The 26,684-nt window shown below is 36.0% G+C and overlaps 1 protein-coding gene across 4 annotated transcripts; it reads left to right on the forward strand.

Annotated features, from left to right (window-relative positions):
* Positions 1-6,088: 6,088 nt before the first annotated feature.
* On the forward strand, positions 6,089-25,406 carry LOC141432187 (proton-coupled amino acid transporter-like protein acs). 4 transcript variants are annotated; one of them, XM_074093684.1, is made up of 9 exons: positions 6,089-6,332; positions 13,010-13,076; positions 13,495-13,572; positions 13,787-13,937; positions 15,148-15,354; positions 17,248-17,517; positions 17,898-18,076; positions 20,398-20,585; positions 21,250-25,406. In XM_074093684.1, exons 2-9 carry the CDS (start codon positions 13,024-13,026, stop codon positions 21,525-21,527), a joined length of 1,404 nt encoding a protein of 467 aa, XP_073949785.1. In that variant the 5' UTR covers positions 6,089-6,332; positions 13,010-13,023; the 3' UTR covers positions 21,528-25,406. The 4 variants fall into 4 exon arrangements, with proteins under 4 accessions (XP_073949785.1, XP_073949804.1, XP_073949796.1 ...); XM_074093703.1 differs by lacking the exon at positions 6,089-6,332 and adding an exon at positions 12,793-12,889; XM_074093695.1 differs by lacking the exon at positions 6,089-6,332 and adding an exon at positions 12,834-12,939.
* Positions 25,407-26,684: the final 1,278 nt, after the last annotated feature.

Genomic DNA, 26,684 nt, shown 5'->3' on the forward strand with positions numbered 1-26,684 from the left:
AGATGCTTCATAGTGAAATAGATAGCGCCCGCCAGAAAATGTCCTTCCCATGGCGTTATCAATTCGGTTGTATTTTTTTTTATGTTTGTTACCTCAGAACTCCGTCATTATGAACCGATTTGAAAAAAAAATTGCGTTCGTCTAGGAATGTCTTCAATTAGGTCCCATATAAGCACCAAATCAGGATCTGATGATTGGATCTTAAGGAAATTGAGGGAACTCTTCAAATGTTGTAGGGACACCTATAGTAAATTTACTCGTATATTTGCTATTGAAAATCATCATTTGGTGAAGTGAAACTGATGATGAAGACCACAGTTGACCATCGGAGTACGTATTCAATAAAAAGTATTTCACGAGTTAAATTTTAATTACTTTGACACAGTTGTTAAGCAATTTATACTCTTCGTAATGTATATGGTAAAACATGGATAAAACGGGTGGTGAAGCACCAGGACTCCTCAAAAATGAATGTCTCTACACCGGAAAAAGCAATCTTTCGTAAAAGGTGACCAGCAGTTGATAATAAACTTTTGTGTCTTAGATGTAAGTGTAAATACACTAAAAAAGTGAAAAAACATATACAATAATTTTCTACCAGTCTGAAGTCGGTCGGTGCCTCAGCACGAGCCAGCAGGAGTGATTGTAGCCCAATATAAAGTGCGTAGGTGAGGTACATGACTATAGGCCCACTCCTGCTGGCTCGTGCTGAGGCACCGACCGACTTCAGACTGGTAGGAAATTATTTTCATGGTTTTTTGTAGTCAGTTCAATTTTTTGTTTTAATTTAACCAGCGTACAATTTAGTACATTTTTCGTACATTTTTTTGATGTGAGTTTGAATTCCATGCGACACCATGTCACCGCCAGGAAGTATGACGCGGTAAATTAAATCGTTCTCAATTTTTCAAAGCAGTATGCGTTTCTGTTGAACTAGGACAGACGTTATTACGTTTATGTCGATATGAGTATGAACTAATCGCGATAACGGTCAAATGCGAATCTGTCCTATTACTTTTCTGTACAGATGCGTTGCAGGCAAAGTTCGATTCTGTCGACATGAGAGATGTCGAATCGCGATAGTGGCCAGATCCTACTTTGTCTTTTTACTTTTCCGTACAAATGCGTTGCAGGCAAAGTGCGGTTCTGTCGACATGAGATCTGCCGAATCGCGATAATGGCCAGATACTACTCTGTCCTTTTACTTTTCCGTATAAATGCATTCCAGGCAAAGTGCGATCTGTCGACATGAGATCTGCCGAATCGCGATAATGGCCAGATACTACTCTGTCCTTTTACTTTTCCGTATAAATGCATTCCAGGCAAAGTGCGATTCTGTCGACATGAGATCTGCCGAATCGCGATAATGGCCAGATACTACTCTGTCCTTTTACTTTTCCGTACAAATGCGTTGCAGGCAAAGTGCGATTCTGTCGACATGAGATCTGCGGAATCGCGATAATGGCCAAATGCTACTTTGTCCTTTTACTTTTCCGTACAAATGCGTTGCAGGCCAAGAGCGATTCTGTCGACATGAGATCTGCCGAATTGCGATAATGGCCAGATGCTACTCTGTCCTTTTACTTGTCTGTACAGATGCGTTGCAGGCAAAGTGCGATTCTGTCGACATGAGAGCTGTCGAATCGCGATAATGGCCAAATGCGAATCCAGTGAATTACGTTTCTGTCCAAATACGAGTAATCCCTAATATTTAAAACATAGAGAAAAATAGATCGCGATGATGTTCCGTGCGTCTCAATAGTGAAACAAGTTCTATTATCTAATGTCTCTGAACAAACAAATGCCTTCTTTTTATGTAATCCAGATGATGAAGTTTACTTTTGTTGATAGCAGTTATATAAAACTACATATACCAAACGTAAACCATGTGTCCATTATACATATTTTCCATCATGCTTTAATTTGCAGAGTAGCAAGTTTATTTTTAATTGCGGTTGTTTTTTTTACTTTTTAATTAAACTCAGACTGAGATTACTTTAGTCCTGATTGAAAATTTGTATTAAAACTGTTATATGTAAAAGCATTACACACCAGATATATTAAACGTACGCTTCCTACTGCATTTGAAGGTATGAATTTCCGCGGGATACTTAGGTCTCACCGCTTGTGTGACTTGAGCACTAGTGCGTCTCGTAAGCAGTGTGACTCTTAGGTGCTAGGAGGGAATACTTAACACAACGCGGTGGCGCGGGTTCATGTGTCCGGTTTAGGCGGATTACCGTGTAACGTCCGGTGCAGCGGTGATACACCTCTACGTGGGTTCCTCCTCTAAAGGAAAAATCAGTACCTAAACCATGTCTATAACCTTAGATCTTTCATATTTCGATATTCAAATACGTGCCCTTTTCATCTCTAGGCTGGAAAGTATTTTATTTTTTATTTTTCTATTAGCCACGGAGTCGAAAATAGTTGAGTTACGTCAATGACACTTTTCTCACGTTTCGGCATGGCCATCTAGATTATTCTAGGTGCACGTCGTGACCAAGGGGTTATATACAACACTGGAGGTTGAACGCCGAACATCCGTTTAAAACAAGAAATTTGATCTTTATTACGTCGCGAACATATTTCATCTCTTTCTATATTTAGGTTAAGATGTGAAAGAAATATAATAATATAATAATAATGTGAAAGAAAGCGATGGAATAATATATAAATAAGTAATAAAGGTGAAACTTCTTCGTTCGGCGTTCAACCTCCGGTTTTGTATATAAGCTTCTTGGTCGTAACCAACTCGATTTTTAACCCCCGACGCAAAAAGAGGGGTGTTATAAGTTTGACCGCTATGTGTGTCTGTCTGTGGCACCGTAGCTCTTAAACGAGCTTAGCAGGTTTTCTAGCGATGGTTCTTAGACATATTTTATCAAAATCGGTTCAGCCGTTTCAAGGTCATCAGCTCTTTTGTTCACTGCGGTAGGAATCTTAGACGCATAACGGGTATTTACTTTACTTTCAAACATATTTGGGACCCAAAATTTGAAACACCCATATATGCTATATGACTACGCAAGATTATGAAATTCTTGGCCTGATGCTGCAGCCAGGAAATCCAGAACAATAGTCGGTACACTCTCTATAAAACCATAGCAGATATATCGAGTTTGGATTCAGATTGTTTTTTGGAATCTTTTTGTATTTTTTATTTCAATTCCAAATTTTTACTTTTACGGTCATCCCGTAAAACCTAAATTGAAAAATTTAGGGAATTTTATTTTCAATTTAGGTTTTACGGGATGACCGTAAAAGTAAAAATTTGGAATTGAAATAAAAAATACAAAAAGATTCCAAAATACAACCTATATTTGATTGCTTAATAACGATATCTCTTGTCCGGGTGAGCGTTTAGTTCCAATGGAATGCCGAAAGTTTCTCGATGAGGGCTACGGTATAGATGTCGCTAGGGTCACTGCTTAAGTGGCTAAAATAAGAAACATATATATGGCTGACTGAGATATGTGGTGCATAGGGGAAATTCGTGTCTGTACCGTTGACCAGCAGTGGTGTAGCGGTATAGCACGCGGTATGGAATACCGAACCTGGGTTCGATTCCCAGTGCTGGTCTTATTTTTCGGGTTTTTCTGTGCATCTATATTTCAGTTTATATTTTCCATTTGTGTTAGGATTCATTTTGATCAGTATTTGATTCTACATACAATGCAATTGTGGCAACAGGATGAGCTGATGCTGCAGCCAGGATATCCAGCACACTAGTACACTTTATAAAAAATAATAGCTAATATGTCTTGTTTGGATTCGTTTTGATCAGTAATTGATTCTACACACCATGCAGTGGTGGCAACACGACGAGCTGATGCTGCAGCCAGGATATCCAGCACACCAGTATACTCTTGAAAACATAATAGCAGATATGTCGTGTTTGATTCCTTTTGATCAGTATTTGATTCTACATAGGTACAATGCAATGGTGGCAACACGATGAGATGACGCTGCAGCCACGATATCCAACACACTAGTACATCGAAAATACAAACTGAGACATGGATGCACAGAAAAACCAGGAAAAGAGACCAGCGGTGGGAATCGAACCCAGGTCCTCAGCAATCCGTGCTGCGTGGTATAACCCCTACACCACACCTACATACACCTACTAGTACACTTTAAAAAAATATACCAGTTTAAAAAACATGAAATAAAAAAACTTAAATTAAAATGTTATAAACCCCCGACACAAAAAGAAACGCCTGAAAAAAACGCCGACAAAAGAACACCGCCAAAAAAGACAACTAAAAAGTAAAAAATAATTATGCACTACCTAGCTGTTGCCCGCGACTTCATCTGCAAAAAATTCGTTCATCCCTATCCCGCGGGGACTATGCTGATTTCCCGCAAAATTAGCCTAAGTTAATTTAGTATATGTACCTAGTAATATTTTTATTATGTAAGCGTCGTCGGTGTCGGGGAACCGCTAAGGTTAATATTTTATAAAATACAACATAATTGCAATGTACTTTAGTTTCCTGTCATATTTAAATGACCAGCTGTACTAGCAATTTCATATGAGTACCTGTATATAGTTAAATAAATATTTAATCTATTACAGTGATCAGGTTTATTAAAAAGTTAATATCATCGTAGGATAACCACAGGTATGACCAGCCAAAATGAACTTATCAAATAGTATGACGGACACTTAAAGATTTTATTATTATTATTATTATTATTATTAAATGCCGTCCTTGACATTACGACAAAAAGTCATAATGTGTTAAAATTAGAAAAAGATAAAGAAGCGAAATAAGTACGAAGTGTAACAGTAAGGTTTATTTTGTATTGATGGTTATTCTTTACATAACTTTTTATGGTAACTTTGAAAAGTTTTGCAAGTCGATAACAGAACAGAACCGCATATCACGATCGCATGTCATCGTCAATACCCGAAGCATGCTTCTAAAATCCGAAGGTTTTTTTAAGCGCTCACGGAGTGTAGGTACGTGTGTACATGTCTACTCTTTTTTTCTGATTTCCGGTTTATCGTTCAAAGGTTCACTGGAATTGGAAGAGATCCTTTCAAGCGATAAGTTCGCCTATGTACATCTTATTATTTTGTTATTTGTTAATTTCATGTGTTTTTATGTAGGTATGTACAATACAGAGTTTACAATAAGTACAATACAAATATGAAAATATCACTAATTTAATATAAAAATTGATTGACACTTCGGGTGCCGTAGTGTTCTAATTGAGATCAAACTTTTTCCCGATGGAAAACCATTATCTGTGTTCCCCACTATGTTAATCTGCCTCGCTCAAATATATCCTAAAATCAGCCCTTGGGCTCTCTTCACTGTGAGAGATTATTTACGTTTATGCTTCTGCGTTTGCTCCGTACACTATAGTAGTTACGGAGCTCAAAATGATCTACATATTATACGACTCTACTGCCAAGGTAAAACAGAGCGTTTAGATCATTTTGAGTACAACAACTGCTTATCTACGTCTGCTGCTGACTGTACACACATGTAAGAAAACATACAAGTGCAAGTCGAACTCCCATAGGGACTAGTCGAGTAGTAGTAGTCGAGGCGAGTAGCCTGGAGCATTTGAAACATGTACCTACTAGAATAAAAAAACGTTAAAAACTAACTATTTACCTTTATATAATCTTGATAAAAATTAATTAGGTAAATTAGGTAAACTTTTTATAATTTTATGTTGCATGTTTTGATATTTTTAATGTTTATTTCAAGCATTTTATCGCGCATTTCACAATTGCTTACGCTTCAAAATAAGAAAAACTTAAAAAGACTCCGTGCGGTAAATTTTAACGCTGTTTTGCAGTCTAGTTTAACGAAAAACCCCCTTTCCCTTCCTTTCCCTTGAGTCCTTTACCTCTTCACAAATTATGTTTTATCTGTTTCTTTCACTGTATTTTGTTATGATATATTATTGGCTTTGTGAATTCTTTTATTTTATTTATTTAAAACAGCGATCGAAGAAGTAAGGTGATGCCACGTTACATGCCGCCGCCGCCGCCGCCGCCGCCACCGCCTCCGTCGCCGCTGCCGCCCGTGGCTCGCGGCTGGACCTGCAGCCCGCATCAAACGCGACGCGCCGCATCGCGCTGAGTCGCTCGCCGCGCGACGCCCGAGCTTGGTGTCCGTATTGTTAACCTACTTATATTCTTCCCATGACAGTTCACTTCTTTAACAGTGTTACATGTAGACCAACCGTTAGTACTTCAAAGTCACTATTAGCTACAAACAATTCCTGTACGGTTCAAATAAATTAGGTAATCTGGACTCAATGAATAAAACTGCAAAGACGATACTATATTAAACCCCGCTAACCTGGTGAGTGTTCCAGTTTTAAATATTCAGTGTTGTAAATATACTTGTTGTTAGTTTTATTTATTTTTATAGAAACCTGACAAAGCTTTCGATTGCGTAAGTTTTCTCTAAACCTAGTTACAAATTGTTGTATAGGGTGGTATTTGTTGTTGATGGGGTTTTCCGCTTAGTAACCGCGACGATGCACAACGAAGGGAGGGTAGCGGAAGAGGGAGGATGACGCGGCGGCGGCAATGCGCAGGTCTGAGCAGCGGACATGCGTCCGCGGACTCCGGCGCGGCGCCCTCTCGCACACCAGCCAGCGCTTTAGCACTAGCACTAACACACTACTAGTATGTCTCGCGGTCAATACATTCAAAACAGAACTTACTACCAGTTAGGTAAAAGCAAGGCAACAGTTTAGAGTTGACATTTTTGATAAATCATTGTATGTCATCAAAGCAGATAACCCGTCTGCCTGATTACCTTTTTTATTTACAAAGTATGAATGTAAAAAAAAACTTCAAATCGTCTGTAGATCCATAAAATCGCAACTACTTGTTAATCAATGTCCTCGACATTTTAGTATGCCCACGTGATTGGGTGTACTTAGGTACCTACTCTAAAAAAGTAGACAAATAAATACTTAATAGTATTTTTTCACATTTTCGTTTTTATTTGTTTCTCTTTAAAGCCGCAAAAGTGGGACTTATGACTAACTTGAAAATATTGCTTCTTATACGGCCTATCGCTGATGAAAAAAACAGGTCTCACTATCGCGGCCTTTTAGAGATATACAACATTTTGTTCTAAGGTCAAATGATACAACTTAGGGTTTTCACAAAGGTCAAATATTTAAATTTTTATAGTTTTTTTTCAACGTTTTTATCACAGTCGCAGCCCTAGTAGGTAAAGGGTAAACTTACAGACGACTCCACTGCGAAAAGTTACTTATTTTATTTATGATTTATGAAAGTAATTTCATAGATAAATATACACTACAATAACTTTCAAATAAAAATACTAGAGATGAAACGGATAGTGGTTTGGCCGGATAGCCGGATATCCGGCGTTACGTACAATTAAATTAAGCTAATTCGAACATACATGCACATGACACTACGTGCAGGTTGCAACTTGTAGAGTATAATTAATTAACTTAGGGGCTGTTTCAACACTCATTGATTAATTTAAACTGACGGATAAATATGATGTCGTTTCTGTTTGTTTTGTTTGAATAGACGCGAGACGGTATCACATTTATCCGTCAGTTAAAATTAATCAATGGGTGGTGAAACAGCCCCATAGAATAATAAACTAATGTCAATAATTGATAAATTCATAAATAAATACCAGTTTTTAATCATATCTACTTATAACTTTTTTACCATCCGATATCCGGCCGAGTACGCAACTATCCGGTATTCGGCCGAATAGTAAAATAGTGGCCGGATATCCGTTGCATCTCTAAAATATACTTATCAATGATGATACGAACACTAACACTTCTCGTAAGCAATAAAAATGATTTATACAAACAAATCATTTTCGTTGTTTAGTATTAACGTGCAATCAACATCGTCGATGGACTGTCTTCCTTATCACTACTGGATAGATTCTCATCATCAACTTCTGCCGAATGCGAAAGCGAATAGTATTTATCTACTGAAGTCATTTCTTAAACGAGCGCCTTTTTTTAAATGTCAAAAAGTTTGCTTAGTATGAAGACAATTTGTATTGCAATACCGAACTATGAAGTGAAAATTTCAGCGATTACATTCTTTTTTTAGAGATTTCGGGTATATACTTTTGAAAGTTTGAATCAAGGGTAATACATTTTTCTAGGAGCACGGTTTTGCCCTCACCACTTAAATAATTTATTGAATCCGGCGCCACTTTACGAAAATCCATATTAAAATACAAACAATTAATTTGCTCATTCACGACCTTAAAACAGCTATATCTAGTAAGTAATCTTTTTTATATCTGTTGACTATGCAATTATATTTTCGCTCTAAATGAGACTGTTAATTGTAATCCGAAAACCATATCGCTCAAAACAAAATTAAAGTAGTGAAGGTCAAACTGAGTGACAACCCTAACACCATTTTTTGAAACTTAATTCCTTCTAAATTCCGCAATAGTGAGACGTGGTCTTTTAATTAGTGATAGACCTAGTTAAGGGCAATCTTCCTAAATTAGTCACAAGTCCCACTTTTGAGTTTTTAGGGAGATAAAATAAAAACGAAATTCTGAAAAAATACATTTATTCTGTATCCAAGGGTGCTTTTTCAAAAGTAAAACCTGAGAAGCATGTGTCCCATGATCCTTTATCAGATTGCATTTATCGAAATTACGTGTCTTTGACATTTACGACACCAGATTTTATTTCAAAAAAATTCATGGAAAGGTCACGTCTAGTTCATTATTTTTTTTATAAAAAACTATTAGGAATTGGCACGCCGATATTCTCGTCATGCATTCCAAATGCATCCCTCCATCGATTTTCACTGAAAACAGCATAGGGATTTATTTTGAGGCATATGGAACACTGTGCCACGTTACGAAATAAATAGTAATCACAAATGTGTGCTATATCCGGATATGGCACAAAACAATGCTTAAACTCAAGTAAACAATGTGACAAACGATATGATCTTTTACAATTTTGTGCCATATATCCACTCTGAATCAACTAATTACCATTTATATTTATATTGATTACTTAAATCAATCAGTTAGAACTGCATTTCGAGATAAACTGTGCAATTAATTTGTGATGTTGTGGAAGAGCAAGCGAACTTCAGATTATGAAAGTAAATAAATACTGACTGACTTATTTGTTTTCTTACTTACAAAGTCAGTGCCAAAACTTTTAATTCTACAGTTGTAACAATATTTGAAAATAAATTGTAACACTATTTTTAAATGCACATACGACTCTGATGGTTACGATTTTACCAAATCACCTTCTAACATCGTGACCGAAAAGGAATAAGAAATCAAAAATAAACATTTTTAATGTTGGATGAAGTTTACCACTAATGCCGAATGAGAAAAACATTAATAAAATTACAAGTAAAAAAAATATCGGTCATTCTAACTATGTTGACATTCATGCCCACAGACGATTAAACTTTTTATAAGCTTTTATTTAGTTTCACCTGTCCCGTTGTCCGTCTGTCTGTCTGTCTGGCTGTCTGTAATCAAATCTTGCAAGTTAAATTTGACCGACTTCCAGTAGCCAGAATGACTTGAAATTTGGAATACTTGTGTTAATTGCGTGACAATACAATAATCTGGTAGTGACATCTTGGTAGTCCGGCCAGGATCGTCTCCGCAGGATGGAACTCTTCAACGGTTAATGGCATCGACTTGAGATTTGGCAAGTTTGCAAATGTAGTTTGAGTACAAAATAGCTTGTATTAAAAATTATTTTTTTACCTAAAAACTTATTATGAAGTCTTACTAAAATAGAAAATTTGACATTATATCTACGATGTAAAAAAGCTCTAAAATTATTAAATTTATAATGGATGTGGTACAAATTAAATTAAAACTAATGAACCGTCTGGTGCCATATTCAAGTGATTGTGCAATATCATACATTAAACGATAAACAACTGTTCATTAAAAATGGATATAGCAATCGTAAATCTGCAAAAATCTCATTAATAACACTATACTGAGTGTATGTTGATTGTACTAAGAATAGTATAGATGTGTACCTTTTTGACCATTTAGTTTAAATTTACACTAAAATATAACTTAATGTAAAATTAAATATTTTGCTTTATTTTGCTCTCTTGTAAACCAAGGTATGAGGCGTATGCCACAAACGTATTTTCACCCGACGATGTGCTGTACGACGATAGGTAAATGAAGCATTTATATTGGTTCATGAAAAATACATTCCTCGCTTCACAGCCTCGCACCGCTCCTTCTAGAAAACAAATCGTTACTTTGTTCGGAAGTGCCATTTATCGTCTGGCTCAAGTGGAAGCCAACTGTCATGCGAATAATGAACAATCAGGGCATCAGACACCTTTGTCGGTTACTAGAAATAACATTGGTCGCCGCCGGCGCCCGGCGCAGGTTCCTGGTAGCGGCCACATTTCAGTAATTCCACCGAGTCTGCTATCCGCAAATAGCTGAGTTACGAGTTACGGCAACTATTATGCAACTCCGCGACCTACGAGCAAACTAGGTTAATTTTATGGGTTACCACAAAAACAGAGGACACGAATAACTAAATTTCCAAAATATTAATAAACCTAGTTACCTACTTAAAAGTAAAGCGCTTTTGTACTTTATCATAATCATAATAATATATTAAGCAATAGTACTGGGAAAATTACTTGTGTCAAAATGAGTAAAAGTAACAATGCACCTTTTATTTTTTCAAGAATCTGACCAACAATAAAATTCACTCTGATCTCACGTGATGGAAAGTGGAGATTACGCTTAAAATGTAACACAAGTTCAGTAGGTAACGGCCTACCTATTAACTATTAGATGGCCTTGAAGAGCACTAATTTGTATTTGTACGGAAATACGGACGGGAGCAAATTCCATTCCTTAGCAGTTCACATTAGAAAATATGAAGCGAACTGCATCGTGTGGACCAATATAATATGTATCTACAAGCTTACTTAGATTGTAGGTGTGGTACGGTCTAGCAGCACATTTATTAACTATAATACATATTTTGACATTATCTTAAGATCTATGTACACAAATGGTTGTCTGGAAGAGATCGTTTTAAGCGATAAGACCGCCTATTGTCTACCCTGAATGTAGGTATGTGTAATATATAGATTTATTGTACTGATTTGTGGTGTGCAATAATAGTTATTTGTGCAACACATTTGTACAATTTTTCACATCAGCAGCGAGAACATCATTTAAATGTAACATAAGAGTAAAACCCCATATACCTACCTATTTATAAAACAAACACATTTTTTTTAATATAATCCGATTATTAAGGAAAAAATATATCACATTTAAAACCATAAAAAAGTGCCCAGTAGATACAATATAAATCTCATACTCATAACATGAATTGTAATTTGAACTTAGACCATCTTGTGCTATATGTCACACTTATTTATTAATACTGCAAAAAGCCTCATCTTGGGGTCATTAAAAAGGTTGAACAATAAACGTATAATTTATTATAAATGTTATTAAACCTTTAAATATGAATTTTATTAAGATTTCAGTTACATAAACATAAATAGTTTTGTTTAAAATTCATTCAATTTAACAAATATTTATTCCAACTGTAGAGGCAGTATACGGAAATCTTTAAAAAAAAACAAGAGCAGCGGCTTTCGTGCAACGAGGTTGCATAACTACCTACTTTCGGGAAAAAAATCATTTTGGAAATATTTCGTTGTCATGAAATTTATTAGGTATTATCGATATATTTTTAATATCAAAAATTTAATTTAAGATCGCAATCAACATATTTGATCCTATCTCTCGCTTTTTTCGTGTTGAAGTGAAATGACAGATCAAAGTAAAGTTCAAATATTTGGAATTCAGTGAGTAGACCCAACACTGTAGGTACTCAGCATTTAAAAAAAAAACCTACTTTGTCTCACGGAGTGAGCAAAATGCGATTTTGCTCACTCATTTCTCATAGCAAAACCTGCCTGTTTGAGGTGCTGAGGTGCAAGGAATATTTGTATTGTATAGTGTTGTATATTTACAGAATGTACGTCCGTATTTAAGTATTTATAACTGAAACATTTTTGCTGCTTTGATGTAAAACCCGTATAATTTTGTAACCAACAATTATTGTTTTGTATTCATGGTGCTACATTCGCTGTGAGCAAACAACATTAATAATCATATATCACACTGATACAAGATGATTGAAGTCAATGAGACGCCGCAAGAGAAATCAAGGCTTATTTATATTATGAAAAGCACGCCTACTTGAAGACTGATGCCATAGCGTGTAATTGATAGTACATATAAGTAGTGTGTTTTTATATTTACTGTACTGCATATAAAATACCACCTTTGATCAACTAAATACCTACCTACCTATTATTAATTATCCTAACTATATATAGGACTTATTCATAAACCCAGAAAATTTCACTCGCAAAGCGTGGTATAACGGCAAAAGTCTCCCAAGTATGTTTTGAGTAAAAGCAATGAATATTAGTAAAAACTGGTAAAAATTCGAAGTTAGCTATTAGGCAGATTAGGTATTTGCATGAAGCCTAATCTTTTGTGTAGGTACTCGTGGAAGGGACGTGGTGAAATTATAATAGGTATTTCCCAGTATAAACAGAAAACAGATATGATCTTGTGAATTGCTCCATCAGTCAGTGCTCAATGCACAGCACGGCATAAAGTAATTGAGTGGATTGCGTCAATCGAAGGTTTGCCTCCCGAGCGGCGTTCCCTGCGGGACGCCGACGCACGTGAGTTATCGGGACACGCGCATCATAGCTTGCCTTATTCAATGAGCCTATGAATAGAGTACACACCAATGACACTAACTAGCGCAACTGACTCCGCGGCTGGTGCTCGATGGGGGACATCCTGAACACATTATCGCTGTGAGCTACCGCCTCCGCGACTCCGACTACACTCTCCCGACAACTTTATTGTTAAGTGCACGCAAACCGTCGCAAGTGTTAGTGTTGTTTATAGCAATTCAGATATTTTATTTGTTGCAGGTGCAAATAACACAATGGACGAGAAAGCAGAAACCGTACATTTGCAACCTGTAGCTGAACCGGCGAAGTAAGTACCGTTATTAATATGACTATTCGCAAACTTATGCATTTGTGTTAGGTGCATAGCCGTGTCATTTTAGATAACTTGTAAATAAAACTCTTAAATTTAATATTTTCCCATGATTTGAAGTAAACAGTTATGTAGCTAACCTTTGGAACAGCGCAATTCTTCTTCAATAAGTCAGTACAATTCTGACCTTAAATGAAACGGTATCAATTGATGTTGTGATTCTCGAGAAGATTTCAGTTGGTTTTAATCAATTAACTGCAAGAACAAAGTCATAAGTGGATGCACGTTGAAATGACAATGCGACTTCATAATGATGCACTCTGTAAATAGCTGATCTGCAAATAGTTTGTCTGCTGTGCAATAACGTCGTGTAATCGTGTTGCAATAACTGTTGATAACCTGAAGTTATTTTCAGAGACGGCATTCCTGCAAGTTTTGCTGATGATGAAGATTACGATCCACACTTGCATCGCCAAGTTAATAATCCCACAAAGTAAGAAAAATACGTAAATTACCGGCTTAAATAAATATTTTAGCATGACATGAAATCTAGGACACGTGCTTTTGGAAACTTCTTAAAGTCTTCTAATATATTGTCAACCTTTTAAATAGTTTCTGACAAATTTTACTGTTTAAAGTAAAGAGAAGGAACTCTTGTGTGTTATTATCGCCTTAACTGTTACAAAAATAGTAATGTTCTTTTACAGTGACTTCGAGACGCTAGTACACTTGTTAAAATGCAGTCTGGGCACAGGGATCCTGGCGATGCCACAGGCGTTCGCACGATCCGGCTTGGTGACCGGCATCCTCGCCACCGTTATCGTTGGCATCATTGTCACCTACTGCTTACATGTCTTGGTTCGTATTTACGTGGTTTTTCTGATACCTATAAAATTAAGGACCATGAATCGCATTACAAGTCATATGAATTATAGATTTTGACTCTTGCTTCGTCTTTCCTTGTAAGTTACTATGTAGTAGTCAAAGTTGAAAGTACTTTTGTGACCATTTTTATACGAGTAATTTGTAGGTATCAATAAAAAATCAATAATAATTGCTGAATGTATTTACTATTAAATCATTTTCTTTCTGATACACCGACCGTAGAACTTACTTAAATGGTATGTTAAAAGAATCACGGTTCAGTTGGTTCAGAACGGCTGCCTATTAGGATAATTATTTTTATGTGGTGTTTATAATTATCAAAACAAGGTTTGAAAGAAAGAAAACATTTCAAAATACAGCCGCGCTAAACTGAGGCGGAAAGCCGTGAGTAAACATTTCACCTGAGTGAATATTTGAGCGTTTTGACCGGTCATTATCATCCCACGTTTACCACAACGAAAGGAAAAGTCGCAAGAAATTTGATTACGCTAGATTTGGCATCGGTGTTGCCTTTAATTTTCATAAAAAATTAATGCTGACTATTATCTCTCTTAACATAAGTACATGCCGAAACGGTAATAATAATAAAAACGCCACAAAACCACTTACCCACCTAATAAAAACAACTTTTTTGTTTTAGTACAGACAATCGACTTGGTGTTGTAGCTATGCTATTGGTATTGTAAAAATGCGTCTCGTCCCAACATTGGATTTTAATAATCATGACTTTTTTTAATGAATAAAATGAAACATATTGGAGGTTCCATGCTTGTCAAAGATATTAGGAATTATAAGTACCTAACTTTATGTTGATACGCTTTTGAGAAATTGCAATCACAAATAGGTCAGCCAGTACTTATTTTTTTAATTTTTCTTTTATTGGGAAACAAACAGCATAAATATTACAAAATACAGTAATACACATTATTATCAAAAAGGCCAAAAACAGTTTCCACTAATAGGTTTAACAAATTAGTTCAGAGAGGAGAGATTAACTAGATATAAAATTAAAGTTAAAGATGTAAATATAAAGATATTGAGAATATATGCAACGGTATTAGACAAATCATATTGATATAGAGATAAGTAGGAATCAATTTGTGTATTTATCAGGGAGAGAATTTTTTTGCTATTATCAGTTGTCAAATGTTTAAAGAATAACCATGATGTGGTGTATCAACAGGTCCGATCTCAGTACGACATTTGCAAGCGGCTGCGCGTGCCACTGCTAACGTACCCAGAGTCGATGTCAGCTGCTTTGGCGGCGGGACCACCCTCTCTTCGCGCGCTAGCTCGGCCCGCTGCGCTCGCCGTCGACATCTTCCTTGTAGTTTACCAGCTCGGCATCTGCTGCGTCTACATCGTTTTCATTGCGGAGAATATAAAAACGGTACCTACTATACTGCTGTTTTTGAATACCTAAAATATATTCGGGCAGATTTTGACACCACCTAAAAGCCTAAACGGTAGGTAGCCTAAAGTGATTAATTGAAACAGAGTACCTATTACCGATTATATAGATTCCTAATAGTGCATTTTACACGTTTTATTAGCTATAGATTCCGTCTATAAATTAATGAATGAGTTCTACTACTTGTCAGGGATACCTAGTGTGACTCCGTGGATAATTCCTCTTCGTGACAAATTTGGCCTATTCCGAATTTTTACTCAAAATAACAAATAGGTATTATTTAAGTAATAACCATTTCTTGTAAAACTACACGAAGTGCAATACCCGGTATATGAGTCGGCAACCGATCGTAAAATCCGACAGATCACGAAATGCCTAAGCATATCATGAAATAGCGCCATTTCATGATATTCCTAAATGTTGGCCAGGCATATCACGATGTTTGCCTGAGAAACAATAGAAACAGCAGATCGATTAGAGCGCATTCGTCGATATTCCTAGCTTTATACCGGGCACATCGTGATATGCCAAAAAAAAATTAGGTAAGTACAGTCAAGTGCAAAAATATGTATCTATTCGAACCACTCAAAAATATGTTATCACGGCTTTATTACGTCGGAATAAGAGTCAGTGGTAAGTACATATTTTTGAAATGTTGAATCCATACCAATATTATAAACTAATATTATAAATGCGAAAGTGTGTGTGTTTATAATTATGTTTGTGAGTTTGTATGTTTGTCCGTCTTTCACGTCGATACGGAGCGATAGCGATATGGCATAGAGATAGTTTATGGGCCAGAGAGTGACATAGGCTACTTTTTATTTCGGAAAAATAACCGACTTCCACGCGGGCGAAGCCGCGGGAAAAAGCTAGTGAGTTCATATTTTTGTGTATATTAAAGTATGTATATGTGGGTATATGTGAGTATATTAAATTGTGACCACAACGCACGACCCGGCGTTGTGGTCACAATTTATACAACCACTCCTCGCTTCGCTCGTCGTAAGTCAAGTGTAAAAATATGAACTCACTAGCTTTTCCCGCGGCTTCGCCCGCGTGGAAGTCGGTTATTTTTCCGAAATAAAAAGTAGCCTATGTCACTCTCTGGCCCATAAACTATCTCTATGCCAGCAAAGCGAGCGTGCCGCGGCAGCGGCCGGCAAAGTCCCCGAACCGATTTGGCATTGTTTCATGATATATGCCTAAGAATTTCATGATCTGCCTAAACGTCACTAGGTAAATCGTTAATCGGTGAGTTTTGAACGATATGGCGGATGTCCCTTAGCCAATTCATGAAATGGCGCCATTTCACGATATGCCTAGGAATTTCGTGATCTGGCGGATTTCACGATCTGCTGCCGACTTTATACGGCCGATAAGCGCATTTGCACCAACTCCGACTTATTGCATTTATTAATGGATAGGAAAAACACTGTTCACCCTGTGTTACGTAGTTAAAGTTAAATAACCTTGTGTAGGTTTTGTAGATAGGTACCTATTTCAAAAATTATGTAAAATTCTTTTTAAATAGCTACTGCAATGTTCCTTTTTAATGAATCTTTCCTAGATTACCTAAACATCATTAGTTTGATTTACACGAGTTTTGCTTGTACCTCTATAATATGCGTCAGTTATAAATTTGTTCAATGCCACCATTTAAAGCGAGGTCGTTGCGTTGCAAGAGACTTTAAGTGGGCGCTTACGTACCGCCACTTGGGTCGTCGGATGCCCTACTCATCATTAATGTGTCAATATAAATCAGCAATAAAAATGTTTTACTCAGATCAATTGCGGTTACATACAGTTATAATTCTTCATGTTCTTATTTATTGTTATAAATTTATAACAATCAATTTGATTTGTTCACAGATGGTTGATCCTTACTACACCATTGCCATCGAAATCCACATGCTAATCGTTCTGGGCCCACTGATTGCAATCAACTGCATCCGAAATTTAAAAAAATTGGCACCATTGTCTACTCTCGCTAACTTGATCACCTTCGTCGGCTTGGCTGTGGTGGTATACTACTTGCTATCAGGCACAAAGTCCCAAGCTGAGCTGGACTATTGGGGCTCCTTCTCTACATTCCCATTGTTTTTTGGAACAATATTATTTGCGCTAACCGCTGTGGGGGTGGTAAGTTCACGGATGTTTTCACATTATTCACATACTTAGCGTCTGCATTTAGCTTAAGGTTCCGTCCAGCCAAGCGACAGTCTCTATTTCATCACAATTTTAGACTTGATCGTTTTGACTGTTTAGTTTAACACAATGGTTAAACAATTTTGACATTGTATGATGGCAAAGCAAAAAACTAATATGCACAGCACCAGCTCTCTGTTTATTATTTTTAAAACATAAAGTAAGTCAAATCAGACAAAGTTAAAAATACTTAAAAAATGGATATTATGTTTTGCCAAATACCTATTGAGGGCAATCAGCGAAATTTACTGTAGGTATATTATGTACATAGATTACACGTTAATCTTAACCTACAAGCAGTGTGTTTGGGGCAGGTGGTAGCGCTGGAGAACAACATGAAAACGCCGAAGTCGTTCGGCAAGCCACTAGGCGTGCTCAACGTGGGCATGGCTTTCATCGTGCTGCTCTACGTGACTATTGGCGCCATTGGCTATGTGTTCTGTGTCTCCGAGTGCAAGGACTCCATCACCCTTAACCTACCTCAAGGAGCCTGGTCAGTATTTATTTTTATAAAAGCAGCTTTAGTTAGATTTTCTTACACTGTTTCATTGCTAATCTTAGCCTGAATGAAATCAAAATACTTGTGTAAAATTGTGAATGTCAATTAAGGAACTTTATTGCTAACTGCTAGTGATAATTGTAGATAATTAGTTTGAAATAATAAATCACCTATGTACATTAGTCATATTTATTACGGGCGGGATTAATGGTAATCGTGGTCTACGTGCCGTAAAAAATATATTTAATACTTTGTAAGTCTTTAAATAATATTATGAATAAATGAACTTAATGCCAGCGCCATGCATGCATGACCATACTCGTAACGGTGGCTACAGCAAGTCCGTGTGTAATATACAGTTAATACAAAATGTTATGATTTGGTACTTTTAGTCGAATAGGCTTTCTACACCCACCTGTACATTGTTTTAATGCGATCAGTGGATTGTCACCATCGACTTACTTATAAATAACACTGAGCCTTTTTCTTCCAAGCAATCCTTAAATGTTAATTAAGTCATCCATGAGAATAGGTATAGTACCAAATAAACCATGGACTAAATCGTCCCATTGGTTTATTAGCTCTCAAACTGGATAACGGGTAAGTTTGTTATTGTAACGTCATTAGATAATAAATGTTCGCTTTCCTTTGGCGTTGCGTCCGTGGTTTACATTATATTATGAAGACTGAGCTGTGCATGTCGGTGCGGGGCACTGCTAGAGACGAGCAGTTGTTTTATTTATTTAGTAAGGCAGCTGTTGCTTTACCATTACTACTTTAGTTAGCATGAATTTTACTAAAGTCTAAGTGGAGGAGCTGTTTAGGTACATATTAGAATAAAGTAAAAATCATTAAGTAAGCATTAGTAAGAAGTTTGTAAGTTGATTGTTAGGCGTTAAATCTGAAATTAGTATATTATATGGTGCCAACAAATTAGGTACCAATATTTTTACATCTGATAGTACTCGTCTTTAGGCGTAGACGTAGAAGTTTATGTTACTTTAAAAACACGCTGTTAATGAGATAATGAATATCCTTTGACTGTCTTGATTGTCACGAGTAACTGGCCACTTCACTTAGATACATAAATGGGGTGCCCCTTGAATTTTCGACAAAGTAATTATCAAATTTCATTTCATCGAAAACGATATATCGAATATTCAATACTAATATTTTCTCTTGGAGTAATTTCACTTCATCGAATAGTCATTACATATTAAAACAATTATTAGAACAACAGTACAAGGATTATTATTTGCTTAAAAATACATTTCATCAACTATTCATGAGACAGAACAACTAAATATCGCTGTTTATTTCATCGGCGTATTATTATAAAACACTTTTATTTCATAGTTGATTACATATTATTATTATAATAATATATTCTATTAGTTTTAGTAATTCAAGATTGAATTCTGCATCTTTTGCGTATTTTTTAGCAAATTTGAAGGCTTGTATTCTTCTGAAAAATAAAATAAATATAGTTACTATTATTATAAAAATAATTTTAGTTAGGTTAAAACTGCGACCCCAACAAAAATAAATTGCTACTAAAAAAGTACATTACAACTGCGACTTCAAAAAAATCATTGAAGTTGTGAAATGATAAATATTAAAATAATATTCTAAGATGTAACATTTACAACATCTAAAAAAGTATGAAATAATAAAATATTTAATGAATATCTTCGAATTAAACAATCTCTTAAATAATAGTTCCAGAAAATAAAAATCGGTGATTTAAAAAACTCATTCTAATCATTCCAGTTAATGAATATTCGAAGAAATGAAAAAACATGAAACGTTGACTTTTAAATGATATTCGATTTAAAGTATGTCGACATTTCAAGGGTAAACCTCATAAATGTCAGTCACATAATGCTTAGGTACTAAAAGTCTTCCCGCCAATCGTTGGCGGTTATGACAAACGACGGTTCACTTGACAGAAAGTGTTAAATATCTTGTCACTCAAATGCACAGGCTGATTATGTTTGGGCGGAATGATTATTTATTTATTTTGTTCAGGAAATTAAAACAAAAATATCGTATAAAAGTTTTCTTAATTTATATTTAAAGTTAATTGTTTTGATCTAATTTAACATCTCTTACAATATTAATATGTTATCACCTTGTATATCTAAAAATAATCTTTCACTATTGAAATGCTACAGTATCCCTGATTAGCCTATGTCAATATACCTTTTCATATTGTTTTATGTACGTAATTGAGTCATCCATATTACTTACTTTACACGAAAACGGAATTCGTTCCGCAGCTCCATCAAAACACTGGAACAAAGTGTGTGTTACAGGTTAGCAACCAGCGTGCGTGGTTTATTCGCGGTGGCCATATTCATCAGCTACGCGCTGCAGTGCTACGTGCCGGTCGATGTGGTGTGGTCGGGCTACGTGCGCCCGCGCCTGATGCGCTCGCACGCCACGCAGGGGAAGCTCTTGGTCTCTGAGTATGCCCTCAGGATCGCTCTGTGCCTTCTTACTTGTAAGTTGGGAGAGCAACTAATAAGAAAAGTCTGAAAAATGCATGAGTCCGAGTGCCCGACTTTTTATAGAATGGGTGGTTTGGTTTCGTTTGCATTTTTTTTTCTAATTACTTATTAAAAAAAAATCATACGCCTTTTGGTTCTTATTTAATATTTTGCTTTCAATAGTGGCTTAATTTATGTACCTATACATTGGGAACTCTAAGTTCATCATCATCATCATCATCTCAGCCGCAGGACGTCCACTGTTGGACATAAGCCTCCCCCACTCTAAGTTACTTAAATAATAAAAGGTGTTACTATAACCAATGCTAAAATTAAGACGGTTGACAAACAGCAATACATTTTAGCGACAAAAGCTACTTATTGCCACATGGTAGGCGTTTTTATTTTCGTAATCTCACTGTATACTGATTTGCAGTGTTTAATATATATATTATACGTAAATACAGTGTTGCAAGTACTATTTAGAATCTCAAAATGAATAATATGATTAATTTGATTTCTTGTTAGGTATAAGCTGTTCTATCATCCATCTTTGCCTTGGCGTAGGTTTTAGGAACACCGTAATAGTGTGTTTTACAATATGAACCCAGTAGTCCTATCATGATTGAGCCACCACGTACCCAGGATATGATGACTATAATTGCTCTGTTTGTGCAGTTGTATTCGCGGTGTCTGTCCCGCGACTGGGGCTGTTCATCTCTCTGTTCGGGGCGCTGTGCCTGTCCGCGCTGGGCATCTGCTTCCCGGCCCTCATGGACATGTGCGTGTCTTGGACGGAGTCAGTGGCCGCACAAGGCGGTCTCCTACGCCGCATCAAAGACTGGCTGCTCTTCCTCTTCGGGATCCTCGGCCTCGTCGTCGGCACCTACACAGCTCTGCTAGCGATTGTGCGTTCCTTCCAGACTGTACCTGCTGTCCCTTCCACCACTAACTAAAGTTCGTTCCGCACTGAAAAAGCAAAGTTGTGAACATTAGAAATAGACTGACAAGCTTCCTTACGGTCAGACTAAAGTTTGTTAATTGGCTGAGATTCGAGCTTTGCCCGTCCTAAAATCTTTAGTTAGCAATTATCAATTGTTTATTGATATGTTTTATATGACATAGTTTTATGTTCATAAGTCTTAATAAGTAGGATTTGAGAGATTTCACAATTTTTTGATATTTATGAAATAATTTGATGTAGAGTTTATTCTCTCATGCCACGACTTATTGTTTGCAGCTTTGATCTTTTTCTTAACATTCTTATCTTCAGTTTTTAATTGTAAAATAGGTATAGAGTATTGTGAATAGTGATAAGCCCCCGCCACAGCTAGCTTTTATTGTAAATACCCTACAGCTAAGTTAGACTTTTTTTAAGTATTGCAATAAAAATACTGTGATCCAATATGTTATTCATGACATAAGTATACGTTTGTATTATACTGACAGGTATATAAACTATGAGTAACTGCGGGAAAGTTATCTTCAAAGATGTGTTGTTTTGCTTAGGTTCAGATAATGCTTAATGCAAAAAGTTACAATTAGGTAAGCATAATTTATTTTTCATTACACTTGCTCATAAACAGTATCGTAACATGCAGGCTACCTTGGTTGCAATCCCTCAAATAAAACCCTCAACCTTAATGTCTTTGTCATGAAACCCGTGGTCGGTAAATGAGCCATTGCCCGTACTAATTTTGCTGTCATGAAGCCCAAGGTCGGTAAATGAGAGTCAGTACCCGTACTATAATGCTGCTGCACGACGGGGAGCGGCGCTGCCAAGAGCGCAGTCTACGGTATCGCCAATATTTGGAAAAAATATATTTTTTATTTTAGAAATATAAAATTTTACTCGCAGATGTGATGAAAAACATTGTATGTCGCACGGGCGATACTAGAATTACGAAAATCGACTCATTAAAGCCCTCAGTCTTCGACTTCGGGCTTCTAATAGACTCTCGTTCGTAACGCTGACGCTTATTTACCATATACTTATCTACCACACCTACGTACTTTATATTGGGCTTCAATCACTCCTGCTGGCATTATTTTCATGATTTTTTGTAGTCGGTTCAAATTTTTAGTTAAGTATAGTTTTTTTCACGCTTCTTAGTGTAAATAATCTAACATACAATAGTTTAATATCAACTGCTCGTCACCTTTTACGAAAGATTGCTTTTACTGATGCAGAGACGTTTATTATTGAGGAGTCCTGGTGCTTCACCACCCGTTTTACCATATGCATTATGAGGAGCATAAATTGCTTAGCAACTGTGTCAAAGTAATTAAAATGTAACCCGTGAAATACTTGTTATTGAGTAGTAACTCCGATGGTTAACTGTGGTCTTCATCATCAGTTCCACTTCACCAAATTACGATTTTCAAGAGCAAATGCACGTGTTACTACTAAATAATATCGAATGTACTATAGGTTTCCCTACAACATTTGAAGAGTTCCGTCGATTTCCTTAAGATCCAATCATCAGATCCTGATTTGGTGCTTATTCGACCTAATTTAAGACATTCCTAGACGAACGCAAAAAAAAAATCAAATCGGTTCATAAATGACGGAGTTCTGAGGTAAGAAACAAAAAAAATACAACCGAATTGATAACCTCATTTTTTGAAGTCGGTTAAAAATAGATATCGTATGATGAAAACGGATTCGATAACGCACCCGAAAAGAAGCACTGTAACACGTTCTGAAATGCGTTAGTGTTTTTATTATAGTTATTACAAAATAACAACAATAATACTTATTTACATTTTGTTCTGTTTCATAAGTTTTTTCGTCGTTATTCACAAAAAATAACGACAAATAGGCAGATAGATATATGAGGTGCAAATTCAGAAAGTACCGGTGGGAAAAAAGTTTATACTGTCAATATTACCAATTCTAGTAATAATTATTTTATCTTTAAGTAGGTTTAGCTATTTGCGTAATGAAATGTAATAATGTTGCAGTTGTGGCTAACTCACTTATCAATGTCCAAAACCCTGGATCTAGAAAGCTGAACTTTTACTTGGACTTGGGAAGTCTCTCTTTTTATGGAGACAAGAACATGAATGTATTTTGAGAATATTTCCATGGGATGAGAATTCTGCGATTAAAAAAAAAGCCGCGGGCATAAGCTAGCTAGCATATAACCAGACTCTGATTTATAACAGTGTTCAATTTGTTTTCTTCCATCTGTACCTACTATTTTTCTCGCTGTCGTGAGGTGAAAAATTATGTGTTTCGCTCGGCTGTAATGTTGTTTAGCATCTCGTGCCTTTGAAACCCTCGACTACGGTCAGGATACTTCTCGCTTCGCTCGTGGTTCAATCCTAGAGTCCTTCGCTTGCTCGGGTTTCAATATAAACACTCGTGCCAAACAGTGACTTCCCAGCCTTGCATAGCAAATAACTATTGTGCATTGTAAAACGTCGAGAAATATACTCAGCGGCACAAAATTTGGCCCATTCTTCATACAAAATTACCTATTACTGCATACATTTGAGGGCCAGATTTTTTACCGCTCAGAATATGTTTTAAAAATTGTTTTCTTTTTAATTACCTGCGATCCACTAAGTGATACGTCTTTTTTAATATTATGTAAGTAGGTAGGAACAATATGTTTCTATATTTATTATTTTAAGATTAAAGCTTTGCCGAAAACTTCAGGTGCTGAGCGGCGTCCACACGACTTGTTGATTGATGGCTTGGTTTGTGCAAATTTTGTACAAAATACATTTATCAGTGTACAACTGGTCATTAATGGGCTGCGCAGACACACTAGACTGCACCTAATTACATTGCGACAAAACTTCATTAGCAGACTATTCATTTATATAATATACCTACATAATTGGAGATTATAGGTACCTAATTTGTGATTATTTGGCTTGAATGAGAAAAAATAAGTTGAAAAGTTGGTAGGTATATAAAATAATAAAAATTGGTCAATTTTGTAGGGCTAACACGCGACTCTTAGAAAATGACGATGAATGGACGTTATTTAGTATTGCTGGTTTTTGTTTATTAATAGAGTTCAAAATTGTATTTAAATGATATTTAAACTAAAAGTAAAATACGCCTTAAGACATTGCAACGAAAGTATTAATAAGACGGGGAACAAATCATATGGCTATTTTGGCATTTTTAGCATTAAGATAAGCATTTACATTCAGAAAGTATCATTTGGTAAACTGGACCTGATGAAGAAAACCGTAGATGACCAATGGAACTCGTCAAAGCTAAGTAATGCTCGCTGGTCTATAAACGATCATTATTAAGAGCGCGCAAACATTTTGTTGTTCCTGTAGATTTATAATAAAATTGTTTTATTGGCAAATACATCACAACAAATGAGATAAAAAAAGATGAAGTAGACCGATTTAGACCTTTTGAAGAATGGTATTTGAATAATAATAACTAATATTTTGATACATATGATGACCCTATGTCTTAAAAGACTATATTTTCTATTATAAAATACTTAAGGTACACTGTTTGTGGTGGGTTATAATGGAAATATTTCACATGAAAGACAGCTCTGACGCGTATTTTTGTAAAACCTCACTAACAAAATGATTTGGCAAAAAAAAATCGCTGACGGAAATAAATGGAAATTACTGCTTTACATCAGAGTAAGAGTTTATCTATATGTTACATTAGTTTTTCCTAAAAAAACGTAAGCATTTAGACAGTAATAAGGCATTTGAAAAACCTCAAAATCGCTGAATGGGCAATTTTTCGTTTGCACGCTCTTAATTTACTAACCATAGCGATAAGATTATAATTGTATTTACTAACACTATGGATTCTAAAGTCCGCAATAAATGATTTGTATTTGTTTTTGTATATAAGTCTCTAGATAAGCGACTAAGAAGGAGCTTTAAGTTTATGATTCTTTCGAACTGATCTAATGCTGAAGTCGGAAGGTATACAACGGAACTCTGTTATAAAACAACGTAACTAAGCCGTGTTTGGGCTTCATGGAATCACTAAAAAGTGAAAAATTTTAACAAAAAAGTAAAACCGACGCCAAAAAAAATAAAAAATAACAAAAAATGGAACCGACTATAAAACCCTTGAAAATATTTATTTAGCACTAGGTACCTACTAGCTCGAAGTCGGTGTCTCAGCACGACCCAGCAGGATGGATTGAAACCCATAGTAGGTATGTAGGTGAGGTAGACGACTATTGTTCCATTCCTGCTGGCTCGTGCTGAGGCACCGACTTCGAGCTAGTAGGTACCTAGTGCTAGAAAAATATTTTCAAGGGTTTTATAGTCGGTTCCATTTTTTGTTTTTTTTTTTGTTTTTTTGGAGTCGGTTTTACTTTTTTGTTATCATGCCAACGTACTGGCAATAGTGATCCAATTTTAACCTACTGCGGCTCAAGTTGGTGGTGCTACTGGGTTATGAATAGGTATTACAAGTGAACTAGATCTATATTTAAAGTTATTATTTTTAAACTATTTTTTTTTAATCTGGGAGCCTCATTTAGCTTTGCCGCCCCGGGCCTCTGACGGGCTTAGTCCGACACTGCCCTAAGCACGAAAGATATACCGGGTGGGCCCTGTAACAGGAGCAATAAATTAAACCACTGTTTCCGCTCTTTATCCTAAGCTAAGTTAGTTCCATAACTTTTGTGATTTTTATCATAGTTTACAGTTTAATTGGACAAGCAATTTATTGCGAAATCCTTTAAGGCGATGTCATTTAGGCCATTGTATGACATACATTGAAAATACCATTTAATTTGTTTGATATAAATTTAAAACGGTAAAATTACGTAATTTTTGAAAGTTGCAGAACCATTTCATAGTCCATTGGAATAGCAGAACCTGGGTTTTAATTTTTTGCTCCTGTTACAAGGCCCACCCGGTATAACTGGAGAAATGTTTAGACGCGAGATACCTTATCTTTATAGCACCCTTAGACAGCTATCGATAATAAAATTTACCTACTCGTAAGGATGTGAATGAAACTCAAACAATGGTATCTATTTTTTAGTCTTTAAAGTAGTTAGATATGCGTTAACCATAGTTTGTACAAAACAGTTGATATGAACACTTGGAATGCTTTTGTACTTAGTACCTAGTAGGAACTATGAACCATCGCCAAG

The sequence above is a fragment of the Choristoneura fumiferana genome, chromosome Z, assembly GCF_025370935.1.
Source record: "Choristoneura fumiferana chromosome Z, NRCan_CFum_1, whole genome shotgun sequence".
Taxonomy (NCBI): Eukaryota; Metazoa; Arthropoda; class Insecta; order Lepidoptera; family Tortricidae; genus Choristoneura; species Choristoneura fumiferana.